We start from the raw sequence: 24408 nt of genomic DNA on the forward strand, positions 1-24408 counted from the left end.
TTTTATATAATGTACCATAGGAAAAAACCTTACTATGATAAAATATCCACCAAGCATTTTGAGCATTAAATGTGGGTAAATGTTAATTCTGCAAAACTGTCTTAAAGTCCAGAGTCCCATCTCCTTCCCTGCTTATTTTCATCTCTTAATTTTTCTGATCACTTAATTTTCTTTTTCTCCCCGCCTTTGGTGGCTACAGTTTACATTGTCAGTTGCTTTTTGTCTTCCTGAGGGTTGTACCCGCCTCAGGGTTAGAAAACCAAGATGGACTCACTCCCTCAGCTTCCCTCAGTTCCTTTGGTTCTGTATCCCCAACTGGAATCATGTGTCGTTCCAGGGGAGGAGGAAGAGATTGTCATCTTTTTGGCAACAGGCCTGGGACCCTGAGTAAGGAGCAGACGGTCCCAGTGCTAAGTAGATAAATCTAGCCGTACAGGCTAGAGCAGATGGTGGGTTGGAAGTTGAACAGTACAGAGCCCTAATGGTGATAGCAACGAGTGTTTGGATGTCATTATTTTATTAGTTAGCAAACAGAACCATCCTTGTGGTCCCTCCTCGGTTTTATGTGTAATAGTGCTGTAGGTGTCATCCCCCGAGAGTTGGCACAATAGCCTAATCAATGTGTTCTGATGTCTTTTTTGGTCTACTCTGTCATCTGTGTGGCTTCATTAACAACACATATAGGGAAAGGGGGGATGAATATAGAGTTTTAGAAATCACTCTGAGTCCTTGATCCCGTAAGCCTAAAGGCCCTTGAAAAGCAATTCTTTGTTTTCCTTAAGTACTTTCTTGTGGAAACCTCATAGGGTTGACCTCCCGGGTCTTACCTTTTGGCTTACTGGAGTAGATCTCCCCGACTCTGTGGAAGGCAGCTCAACTGGCCATTTCTCCCTTTTTTCTGTTTCGCATAATGCCTCTGACAATGGAAATCCAAGTAATAGCCTTCAAACTAGAGTAAAATGTCTCTTTGCATAAGCACATGAAGTTGATGTAAATGAGACAAAGCCCAGAGGAACTTGGTCCCTTTGGATGTGCCGTGCTGTTCTGCTTAAGCCCATGATGTGTTTAAGCCCACTTCTCCTGGCAGGAAATTGTACTGTGGACCTCATAGAGGGATTCAAGGGAACTTGAAACAAAGCATGCAAGCACAGTGCTGGTGCTGGCCACCATCTCTCATTAGTCCCATCGCATGGAGCAGATTCTCCCCACCAAGAGACATTCCTTCATTACTGCCTTTACAGAACCTGCTGCCTGGCTGGCCCTGTACTTTATTCTCATTAACAGCTAAATGCAAACTGCAGCTGCCCACGGACACTGGCTTATGGTTTGAATGAGGTACAAAGCATAGAGCATAATGGGAAATAAAAAGAGCCCAGCCATCCAGCCAGGCCTGGGCTTTGCTCCTCTTTATCCTCTCCTTGTAGAGTTAGGGATTGGTGTTAGCAAGGAGCTATCCAGAAGATTGAGTCCCTAAATGTTGCAGTCTCTTAAATGAGAAAGACACAAATTTTTGAAATGACTTCATTCTCTAAGATCACATAGCAGCAGGTGTGGAGTAACATTCTTGCTCCCAGAGCTATTTACCTGTATCACCTTTTTCTAGAATCAGTTGACATTTTCATTCATCTTGCTTTTGATCTTTCGGACAGTAATAGCTGTTGAGTGGCTCTCCAGGAGCAATTTTTAATAATTTTTCCTTATCTCATCTCTCAAATGATGTTTCCTAAGCGTGAACTAGAACTCAGCAGGTGGTTGTAGTTATATTGACTATCTGTAGTTTCCTATTAAAGTGGTAGACGAGATGTATCATTCCTGCTCTTGTGTTTCTTGTTCCATGACATTTTAATTTGATTGACAAGGCAGCCTTTAGCATGTCTGCAGAGCATTCAGGTCCTTAGGAAGGCCCCTGAATTTCTTTGTTGTCCCAGAATTTTTCATAATCATCTCCAAACATTTTTACCCTCTTTTCTTTCTTTGATGCAGCCTCCGTGAATGTGCTGGTGCAGAACTGCAAGATCTACAATGATGCCAGCTGTGATATTTCTGCAGATGGCCAGCTCCTGGCAGCTTTCATCCCTAGCAGCCAAAGGGGTTTTCCCGATGAAGGCATCCTGGCAGTATACTCCTTGGCCCCCCATAATCTGGGTGAAATGCTCTACACCAAGCGATTTGGTAAGGGATAGGAAGCCCAGCTAGTGACAGAGGAATGCTGGTACCTTGGCAATGGGCATCCCTAGGTGAGGCATGGCTTAGGTGGGAGTGATGGGCATACCACCCTGGCTTCACTGGACACAGGCCTAAGGAAGATTGCTTTACAAGGGTCTTGACCAGTAGCACTGTAGAAGACTCTCACAGTATGAGTCCTCCCTACCACTATAGCATCATGAACATGTTTCTGGTGTGACAGCCAGGAATAAGGGAGATGCTTTGGTCATGGCTTGAGGGGGTGGGCACAGTCACACACTGTAAGGCAAAATATATGTTCTCTTTGATCCAGCAATGCCACTTTTCTTAAGAAATAATCAGAAAACTCTACAAAGATTGATTATACAAGGATGTTCACAGCAGTGTTATTTATCAGAAAAAAATACCAAATTGTAGAGTTGCTTAAATAAATGATGGTGTGCATTGATAAGAAGATACTATTTGGCTTTAAAGCATGCCTAGAAAAATATTTAATGATAGAAGAATGTTCATAATGTATAAAGTAAAAAGATAGGTTTCAAAATAGTAATTATGGCATATCACTTTATCACATACTTTCTACATACCAACATAATACTCAATACTTTACATGCCTTCTCAATTTACTTCTCACTACAGTCCTGTAAGATAATCCCAGAGTGACAAATGAAGGTAAAGATTGGGGGGGTGGGGAGAAAAGATTAAGAATGAAAATTATTTCCTTGGAATGGCAAGAACTCTGGATGATGTCTCTCTGTCCTGTTGGCCCTCAGGTCCCAATGCCATTTCAGTGAGCCTGTCCCCAATGGGCCGATACGTAATGGTGGGTCTAGCCTCACGAAGGATCCTGCTGCACCCCTCCACGGAGCACATGGTGGCCCAGGTCTTCAGGCTGCAGCAGGCCCACGGCGGTGAGACCTCTATGAGGGTGAGTGCCACTATTTGTGCCCCCACTGTTGGGCAGCTTTCCTGGCTTGGCAGAGTAATGAAGGACAACGATCTTATCTCCCAGCCAGGACCAGAGATCGTCATGCTATAAGGAATGAGGAGAAACTCCAGTCCAGCCTATCCACAGCCAGCAGGCTTCACTTGGGGAAGTTCTGGACTACTGGAAGGCAGTGGCTTCTCATACCCTAGATCATGAACTGAGTTCTCTAGAGGCCTGAAAATGTCTTTGGCCAAAAACCAAACTGAATGTTTCTTTTCCACAACATAAGACCTTTAGTCTGGAGATACATAATGAACCCAGTGAAATATTTATGCTTAAAAATATATCTTTTGAGGGGGTCTCCCTGGTGGCGCAGGGGTTAAAGACACAGCACTATCAAGCTGCTACCAGCCACTACAGCCTAAGTTCGATCCCAGGCCAGTCAGGGAGCTGACCCACATGGCACAGCAGACCTCTCCTGTTTTACCCGCTCCTTTGCAGGTGTATTTCAGTAGATCTGCGTGTTCTGCTCCCAACTCTGTCTCTGGTAAATCCTCTCACCCTTGAACCTCTGGCCTATACCCCAGTTCGTGTATGCATAAATAAATAAACCTTTAAAAAAATACATCTTTTGAGGAAGCTATAAAAAGCAACAAATAGTATATATAAAATGTTCTCTGTGGGTTGTGTTGTGATGAAAGATGAGGACTTTGGGCAGCTCTTCTCTCTTAACCGTCTTGTCGTTACCTCAGCAGAGAAAGGTCCTTGTAGGATATTCTCATGGCAAAGGCTTTCCTCTCTGGCACTGCCATAAAGCGTTCTGGGTACTGTGGGGTTCGTGACCTCTGGACTCGACCAGACCGGGGCCTAACTAAGCTTCCCGCATCCCATGGGGCCTCATTTGGCAAGGATTTGTCAAGGAGAGTCAAACGTTTGAACAGTTCTCTAATTAAATGGTATTTAAGGTCTGTCTCAAACTAAGAACCTGTGAATTCCCTTAGCACTTTGTGTAGCCTGTGCCATTTATAGTTTTATGCACTTGTTTATGTGTTGTCTTTTCTTTAGCTGTGTGGTGTGTATATTTAATCCCCACAATTAGGTTTGGTGTAAGTTCTTTAGGGGCCTATCCCCCAGGGCCCCTCTTTTAGTGCTCGGCATGTAGGTATTTGTTGAATTCCTAGAATGGGAAGTATTTGTTTTAAAGAAAAATCTAGGGATAAGACCCATTATGTACAAAGCAATAGAAAGTTGGTGGCCTGGTGTGGTCTCTCTAGCCTATTCTCCCCTGCTCTCTCCTACAAGGACTCTCTCTCTAACGCTTCTGAGCCATTTTTTAAGCACCCTCAATTCAGTATCTTTCCTGCTAGTGTGCCTTTACCTTGACTGCCTCCTCCCCCTCATCCCCAGCTGCCCACAAGCTCGTCCCCTGCTGTGGAATCTTCCTAGACTGATTGGTTACTCCCTCCTTATGCTGCCACTATTCCTCATACACAAGCTTGTGTTAACACTCACCACACCCAGCTGCAGTCATGTCGTTCTCCTCTCTTGGGCTCTGAGCTCCTTAAGACCAGAGACTGTGACTATGTAATCTTTCTGAAGTATAAGTACCTGATAGGGAACATGGCATTTAGGAGAAGCTGAATGAGTGAAAGAAAGTCTCAGGAAAAGCACCCTCCTTGTATTTCTAGGTGGTGATTAGCAGAACCATTGATGGTTGACATCGTGTCCCACCAAGCCTCTGAAAGGGTAGAAACAAGGCATTCTCTGCTCTTGATGTCATAATGACAGGAACATTCCGATTCTTGAATTCTATATGACTTTGGAAATATTTGACATTGAGTGATTAGGAGAGGACTTCGTGGGACATTCATTAAACCTATTTTTTTTTTCCAGATATTTGAGGGTAGAAGTTGAATTTTAGTTTACACATTCTTATTTTGCTTATCTTAAGCAGATTTGGGTGGTAAAAAGTACCTGTTTTCTGCTTTTCACCACCTAGAATCCTGGCCTAACAGCTGTTCTTCTATCCCTCCTGCATAATTGTGTATAATTGTTTATAATCATTAATAGAGAGGATCTGATTTTGACAACACTAATGGACATATCCAGCCTTTTCCGGAAGCCAGGACCTCTGCCCAACTTCTGGGCACGGCCAACCAGTCCTCCATCCTAGCAAGGTTCCTCTTTTCCATAAGTAGCCAGAAACATCTGGCTAATGACAAATAGCTACAAAGCAAAAGCCAAGATGCTGTCACATATGGGGCTGGCAGCTCTGGGAATGCAGTTGGAGGAGTCTGCTGAGGCGATGTGGCAGTCCATTGCTGCCCTGCTAAGGGCTCACGGCAGCTAGCCAGCTGCTCCATGCCTCATGACAAGAGCAATTTCTCAGGCCTCCCAGTGAGGCTTTTTTGATTCTCAACAGGCACCATCTGCCACTTAGGAGAGGGCACTGAAGTAACTGGAAAGCTCCCGTTTGGGACGTATTCTCTCACCCAAGAAACAGGCCAAAGTCTCTCTAGGTTTTACTCATCTTGTGTCCCCTCAGGCCACCTTTAAAACCCCGAAAGGTTTTAAAGGTTTCTAGTTTCCCAGGTGTCAGTTGCCCCTTATGTCCAAAGGCACCAAAGCACTCAACAAAATGTCCTTGAATTCAGTCATTGGTGGAAGGGAAGACACCACTTTTTTTTTGGGTAGCTGCGCTGTATGAACCCTTTAAGGCAAGAAGTGCATTTTTGTCTGAGATCGGGGAGCAAGGGGCAGTAAAGCATCTCCCTCTTTGCACAGGTAAGTGTAGGTGGGTGTCTCCATCTTAATGTCAAGCCCTGTCCTTAATGGGATGCTTTTGCTGGTGATGGGCCTGTCTGAAAGCTTCTCTACCCAGAATTCTCTTCTCTTTGGTGTCATCTCTTGGAATTCACTGTGGTGATTTTCAGAGCAGAAAACTTGGGCCAATAGACATTCCCCAGGAGACCATCCTCCAGAGTATTAACTTGCCTTAATTTAATTCCCACTAAGTGACATCTCTCCCCAAGAGATGATCTCTTACACAATCCCCTATGAAAACTCTTCTGAAAATGAATTGCTAATTGCTATTAGCCTTGGCATACTTATTCTAAAGCAGTTCTTCAGACTTCTGAATCAGTGCATCGCAAACTGCCCGCTGGACAACCTGCTTTGGAATACTGGGGTCCTTGTCAAAATACAGACTCCACTTCAGAACTAAAATCAGAATAAGCATGGGGTGAGAAGGGGCCCAGGTATTTGTATTTGGAAAACAAGCTTTCCAGGTGAAGCTTGTAAGACACTTGAGTTTGAGGACTGCTGTTCTTAATGATTATTTTCTTCATTTTAGGTTTCTGCCCTCAGCCTCTGCAACAAGGCAGAGACAAGGTCTTCAGTTTACTTCTGGTTGCTTTGACCCTCTGCTACTTCTGTTGCAGGCACAATGGTGTGCTCTATTTCCTACCAGACTCTCAGCTGCTTGCCTGCCTGTGCTTCACCTCCCATCTCTTCTCAGCATTGCTGCTTTCCAGGGCTCTCCCTTGAATGTCTGTCTGCTGGGTTCCTTTCTTCCCTGTGTTGAGTCATTTTCATTTTTGTCCTTGTTTCTAGGATCCTTTTTTGATATTTCCCTTCTGAGGCTAAGCTTAGTCTTCCCAATTTTAAGATGACTGGAGAATCAGGAAAAAACAAGACTGGGCACATATTTTATCTCCCCCTTCCCTCCGTCCATCTGAAGCGCCTTCAGGCTGGTCATGCTGCTGTATGACGCAGGGGCTTGTTTTCTGCCTGACTCCCTTATACTTGAGCCAGGGAAAGCTTTATGTTAATTTCTGTTTTATTTTTTAAGTTAAGCATTTAAGGATTGCTGAAGTGAAGTTTTGCTGAATTCTCAGAACTCGAAACTGCCTGTGTTCCCTCTCTGCTTTCATTTTCTAATTGGAACAAGGCACAATATTGTAAAAGAGACCAGCAATTACTTTTCTAAAATAGTGGCAACTTGCACATTTTAACTTCAGTTGTAACCAAGTGAAAGCATAATAACAAAAATACAAAATTACTAATGAAGCCAGAAATAGTCATATACCAAACTGTTCTTTCAATTATATCAGTAATAAATGCTATTTTACCTAGAAATGGGGCAAAAGTCGGTACCCAGAGTTGGGGGTGACATGCCAAGGCATTTTGAGCTAGAAAACAAGGACTAAGATCAGAGATTTCAACACAAGAATAGATGGTGTATACGCTTTCTCCCAGATGCATAGACTAACCCCCCCGCCAGCAGGTGGGGATTGTAAGTCCGTATGTGGTATCAGAGCAGGCAAGGAGCCTCAGCATGCTAACCCCTACAGATCCCAGAGGTACTAGTTGCTTGGTTCTCACCACTGCCTGTTTGTCTTCGCTGGTTATCTTGGCAAAAGGGTAAATGAAATAATCAGGCTTTTTATGCCACTGGCCTCTGTGGCTATCACCTAAGACCTTGATCATGTTGATGCAGGAGGCACTTGGGAGTGTGGGCTCGGGGCACACGTACCTGATGGTGGACACCTGGAGTATGGGTGTGGGCATGCGTAAGTGTGTACACTTGAGCCTAGAGACAAGGGATATAAGGGCGGCGTCACGCAGAGGCAGAGGATGGCTGCGAAAGGATGAGTGACTGCAGAGGGGGCGAGGCCATGAGAGAATGCCAGAGAGAGCCTAGGGAAAAGAAATCTCCTAGATTCTCTCACAGATGTTCTTGGGGGGCTTGCCAGCATCCCTGCCTGTGTACCTGATTCCCTGAGAGAGCATTGAGGGTTCTGGGACTCTCCTTTGTCTACCCTGTACCTGCTTGTACAGCAGACCCCTTCATTTGACTTGGGTGAGGGAAAGACGTTCCAAGACAGACAGCAGTTTAGTTCTTTTACCTTGGAATGGCGTTCTGTGCTCTAAGGCAAAGACTCAAAACTGGAGTCAATTTTATTGAAAGCTTTTTCTTTGTGCCTCTGCACTGAAACAGTTTCAAGGGTTGAGGGGCCAAACACTACTTTGGGGGGGGGGTGTTGGGAAAAGCCTGTCCCTCTCTCATTCCCCCTCTTCTCTCTCCCTCTTCTATTTTTCTCTTACTCCGCTTCGACAGTTTCCTGACCCTGAGAGTACTGCTCAGTGATGCACTATCCTGTATACTTTGTACAGCGTTAGAGCTCTAACCTAGAGGTACGCATCCCTCTCATCCGCGGCAGGTCCTAGGGAGCAGGGAAGGAAGCGGTTCTGTTGCCGTGTTTTACGACCTACTTTAACTGGGCAGTACTCAGTGTGTAGCTTTATTAACATCACAGAGAATTTAACAAATGTAGACTTGCTGAATCAGAAACTCTGTGGGTGGAGGCCCAGCTATACTTGTTTGACCAGATTTCCAGATGACTGCACTCGCGCAAGATTGAGAATCCGTCACTGAATGCATGGAGAGTCTAGGTGGACCTTAACAGTCAATATAGCTGTTACTCTTTTCCTCTGTGCTCTCAACGCATCTCTTGCTATAATCTCACTTGGTTTACGTCTGTGACTCCTATTAACCAAGTTTTTCACATACTCAGGAAGTTGAGAAACTGAGTATTTGGATCATACTGCTAGCATCCTAGTGATGCTACTCAGCAGACGTTAATGGCTAGTGCAGTGAGACCTTTGCCAGTTCTGATTAAATCCTCTGCCTTCCACAGCTGACTTTGCTTTGCCTATGTGCTATAGAATACCATGAAGCTTTGGCTTAAAAAGTGAGAAGCAATAGTTTTCTTTCTTCCCAGACCCTTCCACATCTGAAGGCATATTTCTTGAATTCCTTTTTCCAATACTCAACTCACTATTATCCTTGGATGGAGGACATCACTGCGATGCTTTTTAATGGATAGCTTATTGTCAACCCAGCTATAAGGAAACATTAGTTGACTTTCATACCATTTCACAGCCATCTTTACAGATCCCAGTGATAGTGATTTTTCTTTTAAATTTGTAAAAATGGGGCCTCCCGGGTGGCGCAGTGATTGAACGCTGGGTTGCGAAGCTGCCCGCAGCCTCTGCAGCGCCAGTTCGATCCCCGGCCACCAGGTGAGGGCCCCACATGGCACAGACCTCTCCTGCCGCTCACTGCTCCCCTCAGCAGTGTACTTCGTCGTTCTGCCTGTTCTGTTCCCTGCTCTGTCTCTGGTGATTTCTCTCACCCTCCTGCGCTTCTGACTGTGTCCAATACTTGTATAAATAAATAAATCTTTTTTTAAAAATTAAATAAATTTGTAAAATTGAGCCATAGGAAATATCCAGAATGCTCTAATTAGTCATAACAGTTACTGCTTAGGTCCTGGTCATGATGGGTATCCAATGCTGTCAGCACTGACCAGCAAGTGTGTAACTTCACCCCTACAGGCTCTTTTAGCCTGTCCTAGCTGAATTCTTCAATATGTAATCTTCACTATGGCTGCCTGCCTGCCCTCAATTTAGCCTGTGATATAATCCAGTCAGTCACCTATACTTTCCTAGTTTCTAAAAATTTTATTTTCAAAAGTGACCTAGAACTCGAGTTCAATCCATAGTCTCCAGAAATTGAAGGCAACTGAGCTTCTTCTTAATCTTGTCTGGCCTTGGGAGTGGCAAATGCCAAAAATAAAGATATTTTATTTTTGTATCCTGGAAGGGTACCATTTCTTCAAGGGGAGATTGGGATAAAAGAGAGACAGCTTTGTTGTCAGAAATGATTTACTCCTTCCTAAGATTTTGTCCTCATTAATTTTCTTAAAGCTGCCTGTCAGTTGATTAAAAGCTGCTTCCGCTGCAATTATCTTAAAGTTGACTTCTGAGATGTGGTACAAAGCTTCTATCCTCAAAAAGTTCCTTTCTTCAGCACATTGTAGAAAAGGGGAGGGGGCATGGGCGAAGTCAGGGGTGTCTCTGATGTGATTTGTCAGAGAAGGGAGGGGGCAAGATAAAACTTAAAAATAACAGAGCTGCAGTCAGAGCCATTAGTTTAGGCAAATTTTTCCATGACAGATTCCTCCAATTCTCAAACTTTCCTCTATGGCCTTTAAGTAAAGTCTGTGCTGCATTTTACTATTTCAGCTCAACAACATTTTACTGAGCCCCTACCACGGGCCAGCTACTTTGCTCGGGCTGAAAAGACAGCCGTGAATAGATGAACCTGGTCCCTGCACGTGTGTTACTAACAGGCTGACTTTTTTTTTTATTATTAAAGATTTATTTATGCACACAAGAGCTGGGGTACAGGCCAGAGATGCGGGGAGGAATGAGAGGATTCACCAGAGACAGAGTGGGGAACAGAACACGCAGATCCACTGAAATACACTGCTGAGGGGAGCAGTGGGAGAGAAAGGAGAGGTCTGCTGCGCCCTGTGGGTTGCTCCCTGGCCAGCCCGGGATCAAACTTGTGCTGCAGAGGCCGTGGATTGCTTCATAGTGCGGAACTTAACCCCTTGCGCCACCAGGGAGGCCCCAATAGGCTGACTTTTTGATTGGCCTTTTCACCCCTGTATCCCCAGGCTCCACTGTGCATTGCACATAGCAAACACTTGGCATTTTTTCCCAGAATGTGTATCACTTTGAAACCTTGTGTACCGTGTATTTCCTACCCACAGGTGAACAAATACCTCTGCTTGTCACCTCCATCAGTGTGCCTAGCCTGTTGCCCAGTAAATAGTACTTGAAGGAAAGTTTTTTAATAAGATAATCCTGAAAATCAGGACTGTCCTATAAGTCTGCCTGGTGTCAGTGAGTCCTCAGGTTTCTTGCTGCAGCACTGAAACAGGGTGAGAGATTCTTAGTGAAGAATTTCAAAAGTGAAAAGCATAACATTTTGGGTGCCCTCCCCCCAGCCCAAGAATTTGTAGGAGAATCAATTCTTGCATTTGTAGTAGCTGAAAGTAGGAACTTTCGCCTTCCCAAAACTATGGATCATCTATTGAAAGACTGTTATCCTAGGTGAATATCTACAGCAGCTTCATTTGGCTGCCCTTTGACATTTAGAGAGCCAAGGAAGTTTGAGAAATTGTGCTCAAAGATGTGGGAATATGGGGAAGTGATCATTTGAATTTTGAGGGCCTGAAGTGCCTGCATACTCCATCCAGCACAGAAGTAAATCCCTCAGCTGAATTAATCTCTGTTTTGATCCTAATGGCCAGGAATGACCTTTGGAAAGCATTAGGCCAATTGAAAAACAAAAATCTTGTCCTCTGACTCTCCTTGGGATCTCTTTGAGCAAGATACATGAGTATGACAAAATTTATAGGTCTCAACAGGTTGCAGGAATTTGGCTCAAAATGACTGCAAGGCAGCCAATTATCAAATGAACTCCAAAGGGTTACTAAAAGGAGTTAATTTGCTCTTCTTGTTGTGGGAGGTTTGGTTTGCATGCGTGATCTAGGCAGAGTTGTTCCTGTTGCAGTTGAATAACGGGGAGAGTGAGGTGACTTGATATTCTGATTCTTGTTTTAAAATATAACCACTTTAAAACTTACATCAACATTCTATGAGCTTTAAACTCCAAAGTAGAAGATAAAGAGACTTGGAGACAGTGAAAGAGTTTGTGAAAAACCATCAGATTATCCTAGGAATGAAGGAACTAATAATTCATGAATCTAAGCAAATCAGCAGCTTGAAAGAAGATGATTGTAGAGTCCCTCCAGTGCCTGCTCTGGGAGTGTGCATTTCTCAGTCTGTGACAAGATGTGTAGCCATCCATTCCAGTAAAAAGGTCAGCTGTCTCTTAGTATCTGCCTTTCATTGATTTTTCCCTGTTCCCAGAGAGCTGATTCTTTTCTAGTATCCGACCCTCTCTAGCAGCTTAAACGCCTCCCGTGATTCCCATCGCTACCCGGAAGGCGTATCTCCACACATTTCCCTTCTTCCTCAAAGCACCTGGGTTGCGTTTTCTCCCGTGGTCCTGCCAACCTCAGATTCCAAGTGTCCCCTGCCTCCACCTGGCTTCCATAGTCTTAGTTACAACAAGGAATGTCTGCTGGCTGCTCTCGGCCTCTTGTCACCAAGACCGGGTTCCAGCCTTATAAATGATATGCTCCAATCTAAACAAGAGAACCACAAAATTTTTTCTTTTAGCTTCTTATCTGACTGATCTGAGCATTGCCGTTTGCTGCTTGGACTAATGGCTTGAGCTTTATTGACACGAGATGGAAAAGAAGCTTCTTGTTGAGGGCAACAATACTTTTTTTGCTCTAAATTTTAAAAGGATGGAGAGGAAGGTTTCCCACTGAGCTCCTCTGGTTGCCTCTCATTCTTTTTCTGTCTGTCTTTGAACAAGAAACAAGACTCCTTTGATTTTGATCTGAGAACTGTTTTCTTTTGCTCCTGCTTCCTATTAGAGCTTGAGGGACGGAAGGGTAAGCAGTACAAGAGATTGTCTTGGCCCCCAGAGGTGGAGGAATCATTATCTTCTCCCACTCCCTTAGCACCATAAAGATCTTGGTGACCTGACTCACTCCCTATTGACGTGCTAAGACTGCACTGAATCTAGAAAATGTTTTCCTTCTAGCATATTGATTCCAATTCCCTTCATAGATGTTAGACAGAAATGAGAAGTTTGCCTTGGGGAGGGGGGTTGCTGTCAGCATTTGTCATATACCAAGGAACAGCTGCAGCGGAGACAGGTGAAGCCAGGGTTCTGCAAACATGAATCAGCAGCTGGGTTTTATATCCAACCCTGCAAAGGGTCTGCAGGTTCTGATAATCCTCCTCCCGCACAATGGAATTTGGTGCTGTAGCTTTATGGGGTGTCACTTTTGTCAGAAAGCAAGAGGGATTTGGGGCAGGGCCATCCAGCTTTGTCCTTAATATCCCATGATGCGCTTCAGGGCGCCTGACTAGTATAAAGGAAACCTTTACTTGGGATACATTTGGGGTGCCTCTATGTGAAGGCCAGAGTGGTCCTTTACCCCATCTCTTCTTGCCTGCGCTGATGAACTTTGGGCTCACAGAGCCAGTCTCCACTGAAATCTGTGAGGAGGCTCACAGATCTCCCAGTCACTGAGTTGAAAAGACGAAAACCATAAACGGTTAGGAGGTAGACGGAGCTCTAGAACCATCTTTCAACAGCAGGGAACTTGCTGCCTAGGTATTCTCTCATCTCTGGGACTGATTGTATCCAGTATTTCCCCTCAGTGAGGCGCTTTGAGGGCTATCAAACCCCCACTGGAAAAAGGAGTGGAAACTGCACCCCTTGGGGTGGGGGTTGTTTCACAGTGGGCCTCATTTTTTATTCCTCCATGATGCTTTCGTTTCAAGCATATGTGAAATAACTATTTGACCAGGTGACCTTCACAATCTGTAAATCAGCACTTAACCACCCCACCCCATCCTGTACCTTTTGCCCTCATCTCCCTCTGCCGGCCTCCACATTAAAGTGATAGAAGCAAGTGCTTATCAGGGATCCTGGAGGCTGCTGATCTTCACGTGGCATTTTCTGGCTTTCTGCCACAAAGCAGGATTTAGCCTAATATCCAAACATTGGAGGAGATGGGCACTGGGGAGCTGCCCTTTCAACACTGTTTGAGGACTGGTAGGGGGCGGGGGCTGCCATAGCCAAAGGACAAATCGATGCCCCATGACTCCTTAGCCATGAGGTTGTGAATATCTGTGCAGCAAGACCTGAAGGGTCTCCATCTTTAATTACTTCTCTGCAATCCCTCTGACCTTGTCTCACCTAAGCTGGGTCATCCATCATACTGGCCTTTTGAAGGCTTTGTCCCCAAAGAGAGTTCCTATACTTAGAAGCAAACTGATAGTATTTGCTTGTTAATCTCTCTGCAGCAAGAGTATAAAAGTAAATTTGTGAGACATGTGAAAGGCTTATTTGCTTCTTTCTTGGTCTGGAACATTTCTAGAAAAGAGTTTATTCATTCCTTTGAGACCATGTCAAAAAACTCAGCACAACCTTCAAGCATCTGATTTACTAATCTTATTATCTTCCTTGTTGGAAGGTTGCTTTCGCTAGCACTTTGCCCACTCCCTGCAATTATGGACGACTGTGACTTTAGGGGAGATTGTTGTAAGGTCCATGCAGAGCTCTCACAGGCCAAAACCAAGGCTCCCTTATCCAGCACACTGAAATTAACACCCATCCCGTCTTAACTCTGGGTATATCCCACTCACACCACCATCTGGTCTTTGGGAGAAGGAAAGTTAAACAGATGAAGTGATCCCAGCCACATTATCTGAGCACAACCACTTTGTCCTTTCAATGTGTCTACCAAGTCATATTGAACTGTGTAGCCTGTAGGTTGAACAGAAACCACTAGTAATCTTCTGAGAAGATGAAAGCCTCTGTGGAAAGGAAGAAGGCACCATACCCCATCCCCTGATATGAAGAAAGTGAGTTGACTAGGTGCAGAGGGAAAGTGGTATTTCTGTCTCCCTGGATAGTTAGCCAGTGAAACTGGTGGAGAGTAGCAGCCGTGAATTTGGTCAAGGCTCCTGGCAGGTATGTATACATGCAAAGAAGAGATGATCCAGAAGTCAAGCAACCATGTTTTAGATGACTGGTTTAGAAATTCATAGAATGCATTGGGCTTTTGGTTAGTAGTCTCCTCAGTTAAAACAAAGACTTAGGGAGCCCTGACTGCTATCACATTTAGATGTGAGTCAGACAGAAGAAGGCATGGGAGGCTCTGAATGCAGCAGCCACGGAGTAGTGAGCCGTCTGCCTTAAAACAATTCCGTATGTGTAGGACACAGCATCCTGAGGGCCGTAGCGGGCCTTCTGGCAGTGTGTATGAGCCCGCCTGGGCACCGTTGCTCAGTACCTCAAAACCTGGAGGGTGGTTCACAGTGCATCCTGCACGCCGACGTGTTGAGCAAGTGTGCTGCTGCCTTCTCCATTCCAGAGACGGTCCCAGAGCAGGCCTCTCGGGCAGATGCCCAAGTATGCCAACAGTGTCCTCAAATCCAGGGCTTTCAGAGATGCAATGGGTTTGATTGGAGTGGCTCCTTAGCTCAAGTTTTACTTTTCCTTTTTTTTCCCCAAGTCTCAGCACGATAACCAGAAAAATAATTATACCACCCTAATTTCCCTTTTTAATATTATTCTCTAAATCACATTCTTGTTCTCGGTTTTTTTTTTCTTAATTCTTCAAGAAGGTAAAGGCAGATAAGCTCATCCTTGTTTTATTGACTTAAATCTAAGGAGGCTAAAAGGGAAAAAAAAAGCATTGAATAGATAAGTTCTACCATATAGATTCTCAGCTGTGTGTCCTTTTCATAGCCCTGATGACCTTTTTGAAAGCCCCAGATGCAGTTCCTAGTAATAACAACAGTTACCATCTACGATTTGGGACCATTGCTGTTATTTTATATACATCATTTCTTTTAATCTCCCCAATTATTTCAGTGTTTAGTGCTGTCTCTTTTTAAAGTGGGATCTAGAGAAGTTATGCAGTAACATCAGGACTTAAATCCAGGTCTTCTAACTCAAGAGTCCATGTTCATCTTCCACTGCCATGCCCCTACCTCTGGCTGATGTGGCTTCTGGAGCATGTGTAGGTCAGACTCGGAGGTTCTCTTTCACCTTCAGGCCAAACCCTTGGCTTAGCTAAGCTGCCCCCTGAGAAAATAGTAGCTTCGGAAAGCTGTAGACTGTTGAAAAGAGACACTGTCTCTGCCTTGGAGAAATGGAAATTATCTATTAAATGGCGATTTATATAAGCTGGAAAGAAATCCTGTACCTGTGTGTTCGAATTTCCCCTCTGCCCTGCTTCCTACATCTTATTGCACCTTTTAGGTTTCCTTAACAATAGCAGTTTTAACATTGCTTTTAATTAGATGAATTAAGAATGTTCTCTGATGTTATCACCCCCTCCCGCCCCCCTATCACCTTCAGTTCCCCCATTGCTGTGAGTGCTGTGATTTCCATGGTAACAGGACTACCATCTGAGCTTGGCTTTCACTGGTTAGTCTGGCCAGAGAAAAGTTAAGGGCAGTTCTTCCTGGTGAGCTGGGCACTGCATGGGGCTTTCCAAAGGGTGACTTAAATGCAGTGAAGTGAGAAGTGCTAAAAGGCTTTAAGAAGAACGCAGCTAAGCTTCATGCAGAAAAATCCAAGGGCACCCCAAGACCTAGCCCTTAGGTCTCTTAGTAAGAGGGCCCACCTCCCCTTTGCTACCCCAAGCTCTGAAGTACATGTTGAAAGTCATTCCATTCTCAGCCTAACCATCTCCTTTCCTCCCTGCGGTTAACTTGCTTCAGGCCATAGAAGGAATTTAATTTCTCCTTGTATTTTGTTATTCTTGGTAACATATTGTTTCTCTTATTTCTCCTCTTCCCTCTTTCTCTCCCACCCAGAGAGTTTTCAACGTCCTTTACCCCATGCCTGCGGACCAGCGGAGACACGTCAGCATCAACTCTGCCCGCTGGCTGCCAGAGCCAGGGCTCGGCCTGGCCTATGGTACCAACAAAGGAGACCTAGTGATCTGCCGCCCAGAGTGAGTGGTACAAGGCTGGTGAAGGGGCTGGGCAGGTACTCAGGCAGAAGACCGGAGTGATTAGCATTCACCATGAATGTGGTAACCCTGCTAGAGCCTCCTCAGCATCGCTCCTCATGGGGCCCTTTTCACTTAGGGGATGGTGGGGGTAGCTCTCTCTGCCAGATAGCTTCAAAAGTTCCATTTAGTTACTATGTCTTTTTAAATTTAAGGCAGTATTTTTTCCCTTTGTTTTCCCTTGTTCTCTGGTCTCCTAGTGATAGTAAAGTTTCCCTGCAGGCAAAAGCATAGAAATCAAAGATGCTTTTCTAAACCCTTTTTGAAAAATTCAACAGGTGGTCTTGGGTTTGTGTAAATGTCATTGACATCAACTTAAGAAATAAAATGGGAAACAGTATTGTTAAACCCTGATTTGTCATGCAGCCAATCTCTAGCAGCCTGGCTCTGTCTGTGTCCTGCCTGTTTTCCTTTCTCCTTGGGGTTCTGGCTTATAATAGTGAAGACAGATTGAAAAGCTCAATTTTATTTATTTGTTTAGGATTTATTTATTTATTTATACAAGCACTGGGTATAGTCAGAAGCGCGGGAGGATGAGAGAATTCACCAGAGCCAGAGCGGGGAGCAGAGCAGGCAGAAGGACCGAAGTACACTGCTGAGGGGAGCAGCGGGCGGCAGGAGAGGTCTGCGCGCCATGCGGGACCTTCCTCCGGTGGCCGGGGAGCAGCCGGGGATTGAACCAGCACTGCAGAGGCTGCGGGCAGCTTCGCAACCCAGCACTCAACCGCTGCGCCACCGGGGAGGCCCGAAAAGCTCAATTTTAAATCAAAATGATTATTCTCTGGTCTTAAAGTAGGAGGTGGGAGGGCTCAGAAGACTAAAGCATTTCTGTCTTAAGTCCTGATGACACCCCTTCTTCTTCCTCTGACTTTTCGCAGGATAGGGGTCTATCCAGGCATGCTTTCACTCAGGCCCCTGGGGCTCAGCCAGGGCTGTCATCAATTTCCAGACCCAGCCAGGTGGGGAGTGTGAAGCTCTATGCTTCACTTTGATCAGACTGATTGCTGCGTGGGTTGCTGCAGAGTTCCAGCTGACTAAATGCCACTTCTGCCTCCAGGCCATCCTGACACTAGCTCTGCACTTAGTGCAGTCCCCTCCAAGGGTATTCTGCAGCTCAGAGTACGGTGTGGTTGGTCTGGTAGTCTCTGGCTGTTGGGGGCGTCCACGTTGCCTTTTGATAAGGCCTTTGGTGATTTTTGCCTGGAGTACGTGTTTGGGTCACTTCTTGTGACCTGGTCGGTGAGCAGGGAATGATCCCTTGTCAGCCGAGTTAGGCTTGTGGCCCAGGAGAATGAAACCTGGTTCTAAGAGCAGCTCTTTTTTTCCATCTTGAATCCCTCCCCAAGAGAGGCAGCTGTCTGAGCCCGACCTCATCAAGCTGCTCTGGGAGCTGGGAAACTGCCTGGCTGTGCCCACACACTCTCTTTAGGGTCTGTGTCCAGCGAGCCTCTTTCACTAGCTCCTGTGCCTTCTCAGAACATAGCTTGTCCCTTTCCCCAGCTGTGCTACTGGTAGCCCAGGTGCTGGGTCTGTGAGTTGCTGCCTTAGGACAACACTGGCCAAGGATCAGTCTGTCTTGAAATGTTTTTCCCCAAAGCACATGAGACTAATTATATTGTCTCTTCTTTAGGAATTCATATGAGGAATTCTAGTGGGCACCTTTTCCACAACTGACACACAACTCTGGGCCATCATTTCATGAATACTGTAGCCTTCCTCAGCACGGTGGACTTGTCTATGACTCCAGCCACTAACCTTTGTCCCACCCAAACGCCCAGCCCTGTCCCTTGCAGAAAGTGATGTGCTCTTACAGAGGCAGCATCTCTACCCCAGTTTGCATGGCCCCACAAAGGCTCTTATGTCTGAAACCCCAGCCTACATACGTGATGTGAGTCACGGACACCTCAGCCAAACATGAAGCTGGCTTTGGCCTCTATTTTCTCTTTTCTCCCCATATGTTGTCTTCAGCATCCAGAGTCTCAGCAGGCTTAAGCCATCTTGGGCTGCCTGGGGAGAACTCTCTCGCCCACCAGCAATTCAGGCCTCTTCCATGAGCACGATGGCACTAGCACTTGACGCAGCAAACAACATCCCATCACAGGCCCCACTGTGTTGGACTGAGAGAGAACTAGTTCAGCCTGCCTTTCTTTTTTTTGGTGATGCTGTTTCTCCTGATTTCTTGGGTCAGGTTGGGAAATGCCCCAAACCTTTGGACCAGATTTATGGGGGTGCTTTGGGAATTAAGAATGATAGAACTTTGTCCCAAGTTGTTCAAAGCTTCTCCAGTTGCCAGTCGCCTTCAAGTCTAGATGTTTGTTTGTTTGTGGTTTTTTTGCTTTAGGCAGAGAAGACTATAAATAGTATACATGAAAGGAAGTTGAGATTCACCCAAGGCCTCCCACCAAAGCAATGACAGAATAAGGTTTCCTGACTTTACAACACAGCTTTTCCTCTTAGCTATTCTTAACCATTTTTTTAATCAAAAACCCTTTTAGAGGGGAGACAACCAAAAAAAAAATTTTAAAATTCTGATGAAAGTGTTTTCTCTCCCAGAGAAAATGTATCTCAAGAGCACACATACACCATTTCATAACTCTCCTCAGAACTCAGGTAGAGAATGCAGCTCTAGATCACGTGAGGCAGTTAAGCAGGTCAGGTGACTGATGCAGTGGAAAATGAGAGAGGATAAGTGAGAACGTTTGCATCTTTTGAACAGTCTGTGATTGGTCTCTGGCCTAGAATGAGGAGAACAAATAAATGGGGAAGTAGGAGCTCAGGGTTGTTGTCTCTTCAGGAGGCAGCTGCCTAAGGCTTGCTGCCTGTCCCTGTGTGACGCAGCTCCCTGGCACACCCATTCCCAAGGGCACAGAATCCAGCCAGCCAGCTGGGCCAAGATTATAGCCCTTCCTCCAAAACAGGTGGTTGTCTGCCTTTGTCCCAAGCACAGGCAGCTGCACCTCATTTTGTGCTCTCAATCCTGCTCTTGATTTCTCCTCCATTGTCTTCTCTCAGCATTCTCTGTAAGCACAAAGACAGAGGTAACAAGCTCCTTAGGCATCTCTTAGTGGTACTGAAAACTTGACACTTGACAGTAGCAAAGGCTTAAGGAAATATTCCACCTTTCCAGGGAAAGAAATTCCCAGGACAGGTGAGGGGATGAACAGCCCCAGCAGAGCCATTATGGTGACTGAGAGCCCCATCGCTCCTCTTCTGTAATGAGGTGCACCTTCTTCCTTTGCTTTGTTTCCCTATCCACCACTCCTCCCAAGCTGCCACTGTGCCTCTGGCTGAACGCCAGCCCAGCCATCATCCCCAAGGATAACCATAGTGGGTGTGAAGTACCAGATTGAGTCGAGCGGGTGCTTGCTCTCTTCTGGCTTTCTGGATCAGCTCTACAAATAGTGGAGTGGTGTTGCTGGGAAGACCACTGCTTCTCAGGGTCCGTGCAGAAGAATTGAAAGACTCATGTCAGAAGCAAAATCGGCTGGGATTGTGGGGCATCTGGCCCTTTGGCTAAATGTAGGGCTCCTGCTAAGGCCCCAGCTCTATCCCTTAACAGGGAGCTACTGCTGTAAACAGTGATTATAATCAAGCATCTTTGACCAAGGAGGGGAGAAGCACGCCTCTGAATCAAAAGGGGAGCCACAGAGACTATCTTTCAGGCTGTCCCCAAGAGCCAGGTGCCAACCATTCCTGGCATCACAGAGACTGGGGACTGTGCGGGTCTTCTTGGAAACAGGCCTTCTTTCCAAGGAGACAGCCTATGGTCCAAGCCTCTGCAGCCAAGAAACTGATAGAGGAAAGAAGAATGTTCTCCAAAGGAATATCCCCTAGAAGTTGGGAAGTTCAGAGCAAGAATTCTGTGTAAAAGTGTTGTCATCACCGGAGGCCAGGTTGACTCTTAGCTGTGCTGTGTTCAGGGTGTCCTGAAGGTCCCACCACCAGGGAGCCCAGAAACACAGCTTGCAGCTGCTGCTGAAGGGAGCCAGATGTTGAGCGAAGTCTGTTTGAATAGGTTGATCATGCTTGGCCTTCCTACTCTTCATCCTTTTGTATGTTTGCTCTAGGTTCTTCCTGGAAGCTAGACAAACAGTGACTCATTCATGCTCACTAAGACCCAAGGAGGAAGGAGAAGCTTGGAGCCATTCTTTAGCACAGAGATCAGTGATTTGGGGTATCAAAGGCTAAGTGTTTCCCAGATACCCAGAGAGGGGGTCTCCAACTGTTCTTGGTACAGTGCCAGAATTTCAACCAGATTCAGAAGCTTGTAGTAGTCTAGATGCTCCGACCACAGAAAGTGAAACAAATGAGAACTAGAGGCAGACTTGTTGGTGAGGGGCAGAAAGGTGGGGGGAATGAGGGTGCGTCTTATAGCACAGCTGAACCAGCCTCCACAGCCCCGTTCTGTTTGGTAGTTGGCATTGTCAGTAAATGGCCAGAATTTACAGCTCCTAGCTTCCGACATTGCTGCTGATGGAAAGTGTTTCAGGCGATCCTGTGGCTGTCAGAGCTGACAGTCCCAGTTCAAAGAGTGGGCACTGGGGCAGCCACTGCTATGATAGGAAGGAAGGTTCCTGGCCCCACGGTACATGGCTTGGTGTAGGTTCAGCGGGAAGTTTGTCGTCACTAACCAACCCTGGCTAGCAAGAATTACAGAGGAAGGATTTGGCAAGAACCCACGTGGTATTGCCACCTGTCAATAAATCCTGACAAGTTTGTAAATCAGAGGCTCCCTGGCATCTGGCTTCATGTGGGGCCCCATGCAACCAGAACTGACTCATCACAACTTGCAGTAAGGACTTAGTTTCTGCAAGCCTTTGCCGTTGACTTCCGGCTGCTAGACCCTTCCTTAATGTGACCTCCTCTCCTGCTTGCCCTCCACTGCCCCTTTTGTTCTCAGTCAAAAACAGCTCAGTGTTTGGAAGGTGTAAAGGAGCTGGAACGGGAAAGCACTTTTGTTTGCCTGTGGCCCTTCCCCTTCAAAGATACTAGTGTGCCCTCAGGTGCAGCCTGATACCCAGAATCATAGTGACCTTCTCAAGACAGATTTGGGGGGCTCGGTGTGGAGGCCGCTTTGCTTTCTCCTATAGTAGCACATCCTCCTGATGCAGTCCTTCCCCCTGCCAGCTTTGTCAGGTCTGCCCTACATCATCCTTGGGCTTCGGAAGGAGGCACTCACATTTTCCTGGTCCGTCTTACAGCCCGTTGACCGTTTGTTCTTTGCTGCCGTTCTCTTGCCGCAGCAGAGTGGCTGGGCCTCTCAGTTAGAAGGCTGGCTTTTGCTGGAGCTTGTCTTAGACTACTTGGACTACTCAGAAAACTACAGATTGTGGGGCTTAACAGAAGTTTATTTCTCTGGAGACTAGAGTCCTAGCAGGTGCCAGCGTAGTCAGGTTCTGGTGGAGACCCGTGGCTTGCAGATGGCACCCGCTCACTGTGTCCTCTCATGGTGAACAAGAAGGGTTTCTCACCCTCCCCTTAGAAGGCCACAATCCTATTCAGTCAGGGCCTTGCTCTTAGGATCTCCTAAATACCCTATCTTCAGATAGACACATTGGGGTACAAGGTTTCCACATACAAGTTTGGGGTGTAGGGAGAGCAGCTGAGCCCATAACAGCTCTTCCAGCCCGTACCTATCCTGTTCAGGCACAGAGTCTGCTGTTTTGAGTATCGCTTAGACCTCTACATGGAGAGTGGGGTTGCAATCAGAGGACTCGGAAATACCTCTTCCCCAATTCCTGCCCCGCTTCCCCACCAGGACCCCACCCTCAACCATAATGACTGGCTCTAGGTAGCACCCTTCCAGGCCTGAATCTTACAGAGGCGCTGTCTTGTGTTTAATGACCCGTCACTGGCAGCCAGGATCGCCACCTGAGGTGACAGATCAGTACAGAAAGATGCAAGGCCATCGCTTCCCTTCTGGTCACTGTGCGTGGGAGCGCTCGGCAGCCTAGAACACAACAGGTGGAAACACTTCTCTGCCATCGGCAGACCAGCCACGTCTTTCCTTCCTAGCCCCAAAAGAAGTTGTGAGCACTGCAAGGGCATCTTCACCTCTGGGGCACTTTCCAGTTGTTTGTCCAGCCTACCCTGGCGAAGGAGACCTGGGCTGTCCTGACTCAGGGCTTTTTCCTGGTGAGACTTAGGAGGTCCAGGCAAATTAAGATTGTGAAGGTACCCTTGTTTTCGCTCCTCCCCCACCTGCCATGGCAGCAGGCAAGATCCTGTGGTGAGTGAGAACCCGCGCTCTGTCTGAAGCCTCTTCTGAGCAGTCAGCATAGCATACCTTCAGGCAGGCTCCCCAGGGCCTCTCAGGTGCCATCTCAGCCCCTTTCTCTGTCTGCAGAACACTCAGAACCTCTGCCTGCTCCTAGTGTGGCTGTCTCTTAGCACTCTTGTAATCCCAAGGAGGCATCAGTCAGGTTTTGTCTGGGGGATGAAAAATGCTAAAACCACCTTAGTGCACCATAGGCTCTTGGGCTGTTGGGGATTTGGCTGAACTGCTCCAGCACTGAGCATCCCCATGAAGGGGCCCCTCTAATCACCTCAGCCCAGCCCCGGGAGAGAGAAGGACAGTTACCAAATTACAGTCCCCAAAACGCAGACATCATAAGGCATCCTCACCACTCCCTCTCTCATGCCTTTCTCGTTCTCCTTCAACTCATTTTCAGGGCTTTAAACTCCGGTGTGGAGTACTACTGGGACCAGCTGAACGAGACCGTCTTCACTGTCCACTCCAGCAGCCGGAGCAGTGAAAGGCCTGGGTGAGTTTTCAAAGGAGGCACAGCTGACTGGGGCCTGTCCCTTCCTCCCGCTCTGATGGGTGCTCGAGCAGTGCCCTCAGACTGGCTCCAGGCTCTCTCAGTAACCCCTCAGCCAGAGCAGTGACCTTCCACCTGCTTTGTTCCATGACTCAGAGACCGAGACCTCTGCTCTCAGACTCCTTCTAGAACACCCCTGGCCCTCTTCCATCTCAACCATGGTGTCTGGGCACCCTGGGGTGAGGAGAGAAGACAGAACTTGGAGAGTGAAACTGTCTTAGGAGCCATGCTCAGGGAGACTCTGTGGACCATCTTCCAGATGACTGGGACCCCAGGGACCACACTGTCCAGACCTGCAGCTGGGGACCCACCCATGGCCAGCTAGAGAGTAGGCCCCTGGTGCTCGTCCTATCACTTAATTTATCAATGAGTTATTTATTAATTTTAAGAAAATGAAGTGCTGGCCGGGCCAGGTAAACCCAAGGCAGTCAGTGCTTCCTAGAGGACTCGCAAGGCAGGGCACAACGGGAGGAATAGTCCCCATAAGTAGCCAGAAATAGGAGTGGCTGGTGACTGTCTCAGAAGTCCTGGGCTCCCTCTGCTGCCAGCTCTAGCTATCCCAAGAGTCAATGCCTGCAAAATGCCCAAGGAAAGGGGTGTTGCCTTGGGCCTGGGCTTGCTCACAGGGCAGCTTGTGCTCCCTCCCTGCCGCCTCTGTCTGCAGAAGGCACTGAAGGAAGCTGTCAGCACAGCTCATCGGAGTTCTGGTGTTACCGCTCCTCAGTGTTTTGGCCAAAATCAAGTGTAGAGTTCCTGCGCTTTTCCTCTAAATGGAAATCCAGCGGAAGTTTAGGACTTTAAACTGGAATCTTCTCAGCATGTGGTTGGAAGGAAGGAGAAGTAAAGAGAGAAAGATCATCTTCCACTGCTCCCCCTTTGTCCCATAGAGCTCAGCGAGTGGCTTCCTGGATCTTACAAATAAGAGCCCTCTAAGCTCAGCCATGTG

The 24408-nt window shown here is 46.6% G+C and overlaps 1 protein-coding gene across 5 annotated transcripts in view; it reads left to right on the top strand.

Annotated features, from left to right (window-relative positions):
• AMBRA1 (autophagy and beclin 1 regulator 1) overlaps positions 1-24408 on the top strand; it is a gene marked incomplete at its 3' end in the record, with an annotated part of 131325 nt that overhangs the window by 102842 nt on the left and 4075 nt on the right. For all 5 annotated transcript variants that reach the window (XM_084240841.1, XM_084240842.1, XM_084240843.1 and 2 more), the window contains 4 exons: positions 1984-2172; positions 2958-3112; positions 16445-16584; positions 23313-23405. In XM_084240841.1, coding sequence (XP_084096967.1) covers positions 1984-2172; positions 2958-3112; positions 16445-16584; positions 23313-23405 — 577 coding nt within the window. The remainder of the gene's footprint in view (positions 1-1983; positions 2173-2957; positions 3113-16444; positions 16585-23312; positions 23406-24408) is intronic.

This window comes from Talpa europaea (genome assembly GCF_964194135.1).
Source record: "Talpa europaea genome assembly, chromosome: 1".
Taxonomy (NCBI): domain Eukaryota; kingdom Metazoa; phylum Chordata; class Mammalia; order Eulipotyphla; family Talpidae; genus Talpa; species Talpa europaea.